Source organism: Anguilla rostrata, chromosome 17 (assembly GCF_018555375.3).
Source record: "Anguilla rostrata isolate EN2019 chromosome 17, ASM1855537v3, whole genome shotgun sequence".
NCBI lineage: Eukaryota > Metazoa > Chordata > Actinopteri > Anguilliformes > Anguillidae > Anguilla > Anguilla rostrata.
This window is the reverse complement of record NC_057949.1, coordinates 24,153,905-24,165,706: the sequence shown is the minus strand read 5'-3', so window position 1 is coordinate 24,165,706 and position 11,802 is coordinate 24,153,905. Positions and strand designations below refer to the sequence as shown.

The following is an 11,802-nucleotide window of genomic DNA, read 5'->3' as shown; positions in this document are numbered from 1 at the left end:
TGTCAAATGAACTGATGCCAAAAAACTAAACAATGCGTTACCTTACTGCTGGAAAAAATGAAATGATAATGTACCCTGACTGCTTGCATTTGAGTCCATCTATAAGTGGATATGAGACTAAGAGGTGATCCACCGCTCCGCCCCCCCCCCCCAAAAAAAAAAAAAAAAACCCCAAAAATGAATGGGCAGCAATGTATTTATTTATATCGACTGAGAAGTGACATGGCGGATACTACCTCGGGGAAACTGCTGAGACAAAGCCCTGAAAGAGCTCCATTCATCAGTGACGCGCGGGTCATGTGACGCAGAGCCGTGACCACGCGGCGTCCTGACACAGACCAAGGCGGTGAAACACAAGGGAGGTGATTGAATTAGCGAGTCCCGTGACATTTCCCTCAAACCCCCCCCCCCCCTTCCTCTCGCCCAGTGCGGCCCCTCCCCGGGAAAGAATCGTGAGCGCCCCCCCCCCCCCCCCATCCCAGAACAGCCCGCTGTCCCCCCCAGGCCCACCTGGAGGATGGAGGTCACGCAGAACCGGTCCCAACGGCGCGGACAGTCCATGTGCATCCACCGCAGCGTTGCCGTCGGCGACCCGGCTGGAGGTCGCCCAGAGTCCCTTCAATCGGCTGCCACTTCTGTTACTTTGCTTCTAGCGTTTCCTTTTGGTTGTTTCAACGTTGCCACAGCGTTCACTCTCCCAGGAAGGCCTCCACCGCGTTGCTGATGGGTTTCCTGACATGGATGTCACTCATAAGAATTCATATAGTCATAAAATATAACATGTTCAGAACACAAAGAAAAATACACCTGATATTTCAAGATTCAAAACAGACATGGGAAAGTGCACGACAACTAAATTAATCACATATTATGTGAAAATTATCACAATTTAAAGTAAAAAGATAAATAAACAGTGCTGGTCAGAATGTTCAATTTAATATGAATTTCAAATGCTTTTAAAGTTAAAAAATAAAGATTTAAAACCAGGCCAGTCAGGGTGTCCCAGCGGGAGGTTCCTGAATATTCTGCAGTGGGTTCCCTGGTCCGGTGGTTGAATTTCCGATCCTCATCTCCAAATGGATCAAACCAAAAAACATTTTTATGGTGCGTGACCTCAAAAGTGCTTGACTGTGAATAATATTTAACAAAAAAGCAAACTTCAACATTAACATTTCTGCCTGTGACAGTGAACAGCATTGTGGGTAACGGTCATGTGACAGACCAGTGTGCTGCTCAAGCAGGCTGGAGAAATACAGGGAACCCCTCAGACACCTCACTTATAGCCACGTGATTATGGTGATAGCAATAACAACAATAATAACGATATTAAAAAGGAACGCGGTGCAGCTGAGGTTTGTCCTGTTTCTGCTCTTCCTCGGTGAAGTGAGTGCTGCCTGTGTTCACTTGAGCTCTGCTCATGAAGTGATGACATTTAGTCAGCGCAGCATGCCTACTGCTAATAATAATGGACTGCATTCACTTCGGCCATGGGTTGCTAATCCGGAGAACACAGAGTGAGTTTTTTTGTTGTTGTTACCCAGCACTGAATTAACGAATTAAAGCAACTGATCACACAGCTGCTTTTGGGGGTACAGGGGACAGGGGTCTGTTGTCCGGACGTTGATTTTAAGTTTTGGACTGCTTAGCTGAAAGCCAATGGGGTTTCTTTCCTTGTTGAGCACCCCCCTCCAGCCCCCCCCTCGCACCGCGCTTGGGTTGGTTTGGCTCTGTCCGAAGCGGGGGCTGAGCGTCTGGGGTGGGCGTGCGCTGAAAAAAACCGGCCACTTTTTAATTACTGCGGGATTCTGAAGGGGGTTGCACAATGGATTCCAAATGTAGGGCCAAGGGCAGAGGTGGGGAGGGACGATGGAGAGGTTCCTGTAAGGGGAGTGTGTGAGTATGTGTGGGGGGGGGTGGGGTGGGGGAAGGGGGGGGGGGGGGAGGACAGTACAGCTGCCCCTCCTTCAGGTACCCTATCCCAGTGAGGCTGCCCCAGACTGAGCTAAAGGCAGAATCTCACTGACCCACACCCACAGACCGGGATGCAGGTTCCCACAGGAATCCCACCCTCCCCCTTCTCGCTCTCTCTCTTTCTCTCTCTCCATCCCATTCTTTTTCTCTCCACCCCCTCCCTCCATCCCTCCTCCTTAATTCTGCTCTCCCTGCATCTCTCCCCCCTGGAGACACTCCCACGTCCTTGGGTTCTCTGCCGAAACGCAGAAACACAGACCCACCCCCCCCTTCGCAAGGCGCAATTTACGGGGGGCAGGGGGAGCAAGGTCACGCACCCCTCGTAAACAAACAGACGCGCGCGCGAATGCCTGCACGCACACGCACGCACACGCCTGCACGGCTGCGGGACCGGGGTCAAACGTGCTTTTAAAATACTTTAACTCTTTCCATGTGGTTAGATTTGGGGGTGGGGGGAGAGAAAAAAGCTCCTCTAGATCCGTGAGTGTTTTCAATGAAACATGTAACTAACCAAAAAAATGCAATCAAATGGAAGGTTATTTTTTCTGTCGCGCATATTTCGTGAAACGCTTCGTTTGAAATTGTCGCTTCTGGTTTAAAGAACAGTTAAAAGAATTTGATCCTGAACAAATGCCAAATAAACAGTGGAAGGACAAATAGACAGAGACGGAGACAGAGCGGTAGGCAGGTGACAGAGGGAGACAGACAGACAGACTGACACACACAGACAGCGACAGAGAGAGACAGACAGACAGGCAGGCAGACACACAGACAGTGACAGAGGGAGACAGACAGACAGACTGACACACACAGACAGCGACAGAGAGAGACAGACAGACAGGCAGACACACAGACAGCGACAGAGGGAGACAGACAGACAGACAGACAGGCAGGCAGCGACAGAGGGAGACAGACAGACAGACTGACACACACAGACATCGACAGAGAGAGAGAGACAGACAGGCAGGCATACACACAGACAGCGACAAAGGGAGACAGACAGACTGACACACACAGACAGCGACACAGAGAGACAGACAGACAGGCAGGCAGGCAGACACACAGACAGCGACAGAGGGAGACAGACAGGCAGACAGGCAGGCAGGCAGACACACAGACAGCGACAGAGGGAGACAGACAGACAGGCAGGCAGACACACAGACAGCGACAGAGGGAGACAGACAGACAGACAGGCAGGCAGAGGTCAGAGGTCGTGTTTAACTTCAGACAGAACGCATGCAGCGGTAGGCCGTTCCCAGGGAGACTAACAGTGTGCAGCCTGCTGCTGTCGTCCTCTTCACTGCCCGATTGAAAAGAGATTCCCATCCTCCAGCATTCACAGCCGAGCGCCCCATCGATGGCAGGCAGCAGCCGGGAGGGCGCAATGTTGGGTGGGCCTTGGGCTGGCGCTAGGCTAGCATTGGGCTAGTGTGGTGCAGTCACTGAGAAGACATTGGGCAGCCGTTCGGCAGAAGTTGGGCTGGCGTCGTGCAGCCGCTGGGTGGATGCTGGGCAGCCGTTGGGCAGCCATTGGGAGGCTGTTGGCCTGGCATCAGGCAGCCCTCAGACTGATATATTAGGCTGTTACTCAAGACAAATGGCAAGGAGCGAGTGAACAAGGGCAGTAGACAAAAGGACATGGGCAATGCTATGGTGACGCCATGGCGACGCCATGACAGCGCCATGAAACTGTATTGCCTTTCGCCGTCTACTGTCGGGTGACCTCATTCTTTGGAGAGTCTCCACACAGTCCAGATCCAGGACCCCAGCTGATAATGTGCCGATTTGGAGGTGTGACAGAGCTTCCACAGAGCACGAGTCCAGCGTAACAAAGGATAAAATAAAGCACAAACTCAGTGCGTGGCACACAGGCTGTGGATAGTACCAGAGGTGACAGCTCCGCACTGAGGTCTACGAAAAATCACATAATAAACCTGATGAGCGGATCTAATGCCATCAGCTGGCTCGGGGTGCATCCACATCCTCTGCCACTGCTTGGACAAAGCCAGGCACCCACAATCCTTTGCAAAACAGGAAATGCCAGCTATTTTCAGGCCTGAATGAAACATGGGCACTGAATGATGTGCTTTGAACCGGCCGATACAGAAAGGTCAGGGAAGGAGGGGGAGGAGAGTGACAACCTGAATAAAATCAGCTTTGCTTTAAAAGGCAGTTTATTTGACATTTAAAAACTAGTAGAGTTTGGAGTAAAATGAATGAATGCTGCAAGTAGTGTGTATATAACGTCAAAGAGAAATACAAATTAGAAAACATAAAACAAAACATGTTTAACTACGTCAATAGCAGATTAAATGCCTGTAACGTAATGTAATATGTCCAGTCCATCACAGCCACTTGAGACAAAAAAAAGGAGGGGGGGAATTATTATGCTGGTCCACAGTCCCCTCTGCTTTTGCTTTCCACTGTCCTTCGTCTACTTTCACAAAGTCCAATGCTTACCATTTCGGTACAGAAACGCGCACCACCTGCTTCCCGAACTGAATTTCCGGCTACGCGACCGCTTCACGGATGCAACTCAACCAGCAGCCGCGGAGGAAATTTAAAGATCAACCAGAACTACAAGGGGGTCGGCTTTCTTGCCTGGGGGTTCAACATCACAATTTGACCTCGCGGCAAAATTACCGTTTCAGTTTTTACAAGCCTTCACCTCTGGCGTGCGCGGTATAAAAACAAACCGCTCCCCATTAACTTGCGGTGCGTGGAAACACACGATTTGCCGCTTGTAAAAAAAGAAACTCAGTGGCAATAAAGTCCGGTCGTCGCCGCCGGCCGGCAGCCAGTCCCCGAAGGGCTGTAATTCCAGAGACCAACGTAGCAATTTCTGAAGCGGCGAACGCATGCCTGTTTAAATGCAGCTTGTTGCGTTTTTACCCCACAAAAAAATGCGGTTTCCAGGACAACGACTGCATCGGCTGTCATACCGCGCATAATTATAGAATCTCCAGGACTCCCATCAAGGTCGTAGTCAACACAATCGTTTATATTTATGCTATAATTAAGTACACTACAACTTCTCTGCCATACCAAATCATTTTTCCTCAGAAGTTCAACAAAGGCAGACATCTGGATTGTGGTTAAAAGAGCTGTTCATTTTTAGGGACACCGAGGACATTTCTCTATTGCCGAATTGACAGGTCTTACGTCACACTTCCCGAGTCTATGAATTTGAGGGGAAATGGGCCTGTAAAGGACCTGAGAAGTGGACGATATGTGCCATAGATAAGTCTGAAACCACGTGAATTATGTAGGCCTACATTATACAATGAACAGCTACTGTAACTCTGCTGCTTATGACTGGATTCCAGAAGTACAGCACCGATACCTTTCTCCCTGCAGGTTAAGACCAGTGCTCCTGATGGCGAGGACAGTCTCATATAAAGAGCCTTTTGTTCTCAGGGTCACGGGGCTTTCATTGGTGGGTAAGGGAGGGGGTGGGGCTCTGGCGACGACGAATCATCCGTGAGCTGTTTCGTAGAACTGCAGCTCCATAATAATCACTAAAACCTTAAAACCTCCGCTGTGATTTTTGATGCTAGCACAGCGGGGGGGTTTGGAGCTGGAGTTTAGACCATATTATGCTGTGGAATGGAATGGCCCTTCCTCGTCTGCAAGGTCCTTCGGAAACCAGAACATTCCAGTTTTAATGGAGCTCAGTGGTCTTGCGGTGTAAACTCAGTATTTAACCCCTGCTAAGGTCACTGCAACGAATCTTGTGTCTGCTATTGCTTACAAGTTGTATAATCAGGGGTTTGATAATGGGAGTGGGGGGGGGGGGTGCTTTGCAGTGGATAACACACAAGTTCTCAACAAGCCAGATAAACCAGTGATTTTAAGGTGCATTACTTCTATTAAGCCAAGTCACAGTTTCTGCTCTAATCAAATTTAACAGTAAATTCAATCTAATTAGAACAGCTGTTCTAACCACTCAACTTACTTCCCAGACCCCTTTCACCCAAAAAACACACAAGCGTACACACGCACGCACGCACGCACACACGACAGGGAGAGGATCCCAAACATTGAAAGTTAATGCTGTGGCAAAATGTTTGCATCATCCTGGTATATACTGTATTAATCTGAAGACGCAAAATTTTTTTTAAATGTCACATCCAATCAGAGCTTGTATTTGGCTTAGGTTTGGGTTTCACAAGTTCAAATAATAGCCTCTCCAAGTTTAACAGAGAGAGAGAGACTAAAAGAGAGAGACAGACAGTCCAAGAGAGATATCACCATTTACGTATAACAGAGAGGAGAGAGATATCACCATTTAGGTTTACCAGAGAGAAAGAGAGAACACCTTTAAAGTTTGAGAGAGGAGGAGAGAGGGAGAGAGAAAGGGAGAGGGAGAGAGGGAGAGAGAGAGAGAGAGAGAGGGAGAGAGGGAGAGAGACAGAGAGAGGGGGAGAGGGAGAGAGAGAGAGAGAGAGGAGGGAGGAGAGAGAGAGAGAGAGAGAGAGAGAGAGAGGGAGGAGAGAGAGAGAGAGAGAGAGAGAGAGAGAGAGAGAGAGGGAGGGAGAGGATACGCGATGGACGGACAGGCGGTGGAGCTGACTGGAGTGAGGCCGCTGGTGTCCAGCGGTGCTCTGGGTCGCGGCGCGCCCACAGAAGCTCGGGTTGTTAGCTCAGCTGCGCGACGTGTGGAGAGAGCAGACCGCTCTCCAGCTGTGGGGGTGGGGGGTGGGGGGGGGGTTAGTGAATCCACAGCGGGCAGAACACCCTCCACCCCCTCCCCTCCACCCCCCCCTCCCCTTCTTCATTTCCAGGATCCACCCCTCCACCCCAACACATCTGGGACCCATTCAGCCCCACCCTGTCCCCCTCGCCGGAGGTCCCGGAAGCGGAGAGATCTCCAGATCTCGTGGCGCAAGGCGGCCGTTACCGAGGCCCGTCCGGTTACCGGCAGGACTGGGCGCGAAAAACGTCTTCAGACATTAAAAATCCCTTCGTCAGCTCGCCCGCAGCAGCCCTTCAGAACCCCCCCCCCCCCCCCGTCCCACCCCGTAAAAGAGGGGCAGGGAAACGTGGCTGAGAGGGAACTGACTCTCTCTTCGTAACGCAGCCTCTGGAGTGCCAGTACTCCACACCTGCCGAGTCTCGCGGACGTGGCGATCGGGGGATCTCTACGTCACGGCGTCGACTCCAGCCGAGCGTCATCATCTCAAGGTCCCCCTTTAAAAAGAGGTCTTTGTCCCCAGATTTCACCTGTCGCGAGCGTCGGTGTAACAGCACGAACTGTTCCACGTACCCCGGATCGCACTGAAGAAGCACTGCGCCGTTCGCAGCCGAGGCCGTCCAATCGGGAGAGCCGACGAGCCCGCGTGCTCGAGGTGAATCGGGCGCTCGGGCGGTTCGGACGCTACCGGCGGCTCGTCCCTCCGACCCGGTTGGCCCGAACGCGGGGCCGAATCTCCATGGAAACCGTTTGAATCTCGCGATCGCGGCGGAGAGAGAGCCGCGGCTGTTCTGCGCTAACGTCACGACTTTCTCCTCGTTGTGTTTCCCAAAAAGACCGCCATTATGAGAAAAGGCCCATCGCCATGACTACGCAGAACCAACACTGCTTACAGCACTCAGGCAAAGAAAGAGAGTTTATAACTCTACAACGCTGGCAGAGGCTACAATGACTTGATTTTTTTTTTTTTTAAAAGCCCTTTCCTCTTAATAAAAAGGAGATTTTGGGAAATCTACCCCGGGATTAATTAAAATCGAATTATTTTAAAGCAAGGGAGCGGGAAAAAGAATGGAAACCCTAGACCAACGCGGCAACGCTGCGGCTTCGGGCGAAACGCAAACCGGAGCTACTTCCGTTACCGTGTGAACACAGCCAAACCACGGGCTGGCCCGGCAGGTGGGGGGGGGGGGGGGTGCGACCCCATCAGCAGTGACCAGACGCCCCGATCTCGTTCCCCACACAGCGGACAGCCAGGTCACACTGGGGGGGGGGTACCGAAATCTCATCCCACAACGCACCGCACAACATTTCATCATGTCGCGGCATCTGCGTACAGAAAAAGCCGAGAAAACCAAAGCGATAAGGGGGCACCGTTGCAGATAAGCGCACGCCAGGAAGGACATCTCAGTCGGTGCTCTCTCGTTCAGGACATTCAGGTCTATGCATTGTATTTCATTAATCAGAGGCTGAATTTTACTGTCACAGTTCTGTACTGTGCGATTACAATTCCCTCTGCTCTAGGGCTCGCAGTTATCCTTGTTGCTTGCACTTGGTAAGGCTTGCCATAAAAAAAAGTGCGTAACCTGACTTTCTGCTGTACAAACGCTTTTATTAAACGCCACTGCAGAGTGAGACACCAACAGCTCACTGACTAAACCCGCTCCCCCGCCGTCCTGGCAGTGCTGTTGCATTGTGTCTTAGCACGACACGGCCCCCACAACCCGCTCGCCCCCGCTGCTGAACCGTGACATCACAATGGAGGGGATTCTATTCGCCCCCCCGATGATGTCATTGTTATATTTAACATTATAGTGTTACCGCGTGAACTCTGGGATGGAAAATCCCACAGGAGATCACCGGAGCAGTCACAGAGACATCGTTTAAAACATTTCTAGGCCGCATATTTCAAGAAGAGTAATCAGATTGAAAAATTGTGAAACTGAGGCACGAGCACACTCCACAAAAACATCTTGGGGTTGTTTTCTTTAGCTCACTGCAAACAGCCACACTCATGTCTTGTGACTGTCATCCGATTTTACTGAGAAAAAATAAAAATCTACAGGTTTGAGGTGTACTGTAATACATTCTTGTCATTCATCTCTCTATTTGGTCTTTAAAAACATTCACTTAATCGCTCACACACACACACACACACACACACACACACAGACACACGGTGGTGGAGCATGGAAATAATAAGTAATATTAAAACCGTTTTGTTTGTTTATTGACAGATCATCACAGGGTTATGATTGGATGCCAGCCAGACTACACATGAACCGAAAATGCACAGATGGATGGAGAGAGTGAAAGAAAGAAAGCAAGAGAAGGAGTGAGAGAGAGGAGGTATTCTTCTTGTATTGTAAAATAACTCCTTGACTCCCAATTTAATTGGACGACTATAATCAGAGGGCAAGTGAGCATGCAGCTGTGGCATCACTTCCACCTAGCACAGTATGGTGTAGTTTCTACTGCTGTATTTTTACTAAATTACACTTCAATTCTTTTTAAATGTTTTACATAGTTAATTATGAATTATTATTTTACATTAATAACGTAAAATAACAATTAATAATTCACCAATTTATTATTATTATTACTGGTTTAGTTGCACTTTATTGATTGTGCCATTTTTGTATGCCTAAAACTTCATGCCAACAAAGCCTATTTGAATTAGACAGACAGAAAGGAAGGAAAAGAGAGGGAGAGAAATAGAGGGAGAGAAAGGAGGGGCACGAATGGGTGCTCTCCTCAGATCGAGTGATGTCCAGTGCTGTGGTTGAGTAGTGGGGGGGGGGGTCACTGAGCTGGGCTCTGTAAGAAAATGGACACAAACATACACATTATTTACACATAATCTACACTCATTGTTCCACAATGATGCTATTCAGTTTAATTAATGAATTAATTAATTTATTCTCTTTCCGTGTCAGTAAAGTCAACTGGACTGAACTCTGTAAAAACTCTGTAGCCCTCCAGAATATCACCTTGGCAAGCATAGCAGGCCTCTGAACTCCCAGCCAATCACAGAGCTGATTCCTGTAGTTGCGCACCGCGGACAGGTCCTCTTCCCTGAGTGACAGAGACGTGCAGGCAAAAGGGGGGTGTGAGGTCACAGTGTCCTACACGCTGATCACAGTCACCATAATAACCGTTTCTGCTATAACAAATATCATTATTATAATGGTGACATTTTAAACACATTTTTTTCCCCATTTTCTTCCAGTTTGGAATTCCCCATCACATCTGTTGGCGCGGCGATATCCCCTGACAATTAACAGTCACTGTGCTAGAGGCGTACACTCCCTGTGCAGTTGGGATAGGTTCCACACCGACCAGAGGAGTCGATGTTGCATGAGTCATGGAAAATCCCGCCAACTAAAACTCTCCCTGTGACTATGCACAGCCTCTTGGGGCTTCTGGCTAAACTCTGTCCCACAGCCTCAAAAACCATCACTGACCAGTTGGTGTCACTCAGCTGGGTCATGACATCATCCAGGACAGAAGGGTCGATGACATCGTCGTAGGTGAGCAGCATCTCGTACATCTGGCTCGCCGTGGCTTTTCTGATCTGCAGGGTGGGGACCAGAGCACCTTCAGTCAATTGTGGCAGGGTGTGAGAGCTTCCTCTCCCCTGACCCCACCCCCTTCTCCCCTGGCCCCACCCCCTCTCCCCTGACCCCACCCCTCTTCTCCTGACCCCGCCCTCTCCCCTGACACACCCCATTCTCCCCTGGCCCCACCCCCTCTCCCCTGACCCCACCCCCTCTCCCCTGACCCCACCCCCTTCTCCCCTGGCTCCACTTCTCCCCTAGCCCCAGCCCCTTTCTCCTTTGTCCCTACCCCGCCTCTTCCGATTGAGCCCCCAACCTCTCAATGCTCTGGCCCCCTTCTCTAGACCCCTACACCCCACTTTCTCTGTTCAGATGCAGGCCCACCTCTCCAAACCCCGCCCTCTTACTCAGACACCACAGCCACCACCCAGACCCCGCCTCCTGTGCAGGACTCACCACAGGGAATGGGTGGCAGAGCAGCAGCAGGAGCTGAAACAGAACCTTCTTCCGGATCTCTCCCTGGAACTGGATCATTCCACAGAACCTGAGAGACAGAGAGAGAGAGTGTATAAGGAACAGAACGAAAAAACAGAGAGAAAAAGTATGAGAGGGAAAGAGAGGAAGGGAGTACGAGAGAGAAAGAGAAAGAGAGAGAGAGAGAGAGAGAGGGAGAGTGCGGAAGAGGAGGAGAGTGGACGCAGATGCCGTGGATAGTGAGGAGAGAGTAGAATCTTACAACACGCAGATGTTCCGTTCTGCTGATCTAGTGTTTTCAGGAGAAATAATCTTCCTGTCAATCACGCAGATGTATGAGACATTTCTGCAAAGCTGTGTGTGTTGCCGTGTGGTGGTGTGTGTGTGGTGTGTGGGGTGTGTGTGTGTGTGAGGAGATGTGTTGGTGTGGTGGGTGTGTGTGTGTGGAGAGAGTGTGTGGTGTGGTGTGTGGAGTTGTGTGTGTGTGTGAGAGAGAGAGAATGTGTTGTGTGTGTGGGGGTGTGTGTGTGTGAGTGTGTGTGTGTGTGTGTGGAGAGTGTGTGTGTGGAGAGTGTGTGTGTGTGTGTGTGTGAGAGAGTGTGTGTGTGTGTGTGTGAGAGAGAGTGTGTGTGTGTGAGGAGGTGAGAGAGTGTGTGTGTGTGTGTGGAGAGTGTGTGTGTGTGAGAGAGAGTGTGTGTGTGTGTGTGTGTGTGTGTGTGAGAGAGAGTGTGTGTGTGTGTGTGTGTGTGAGAGAGGATGTGTGTGTGTGTGTGTGTGTGTGTGAGAGAGTGTGTGTGTGTGTGTGTGTGTGTGTGAGAGAGAGAGAGAGAGAGTGTGTATGTGTGTGTGTATGTGTTTGTGAGAGAGTGTGTGTGTGTGTGTGTGTGGACATGGTGTAAGTGTGAGTGTTAGCGCGTGGTGCTCACACAGTGATGCTGGAGCGGAGCTTCTGAACGTCTTTGGACTTCTTTATCTCCTCCTTACACAGAGCCAGCAGCTCCACACAGAACGGGTGACTGGGGGGGACACAGAATGTTTGACTTTTCAAAGCCCTTCAAATGGTAAAACAGAATAATACAAGAACAATAGCCAAAATAAGAAAATAAATAC

At 50.2% G+C, this 11,802-nt stretch overlaps 1 protein-coding gene across 2 annotated transcripts in view; it reads right to left on the bottom strand.

Annotated features, from left to right (window-relative positions):
• Positions 1-8,869: 8,869 nt before the first annotated feature.
• The window catches only part of tbcd (tubulin folding cofactor D), a 30,533-nt gene continuing 27,600 nt past the window's right edge, over positions 8,870-11,802 (bottom strand). For both annotated transcript variants that reach the window (XM_064314362.1, XM_064314363.1), the window contains 5 exons: positions 11,619-11,708; positions 10,675-10,762; positions 10,126-10,235; positions 9,652-9,736; positions 8,870-9,478 (listed from right to left, as the gene is read on the bottom strand). In XM_064314362.1, the coding sequence (XP_064170432.1) occupies positions 9,464-9,478; positions 9,652-9,736; positions 10,126-10,235; positions 10,675-10,762; positions 11,619-11,708 (388 nt within the window). In that variant the 3' untranslated portion in view covers positions 8,870-9,463. The remainder of the gene's footprint in view (positions 9,479-9,651; positions 9,737-10,125; positions 10,236-10,674; positions 10,763-11,618; positions 11,709-11,802) is intronic.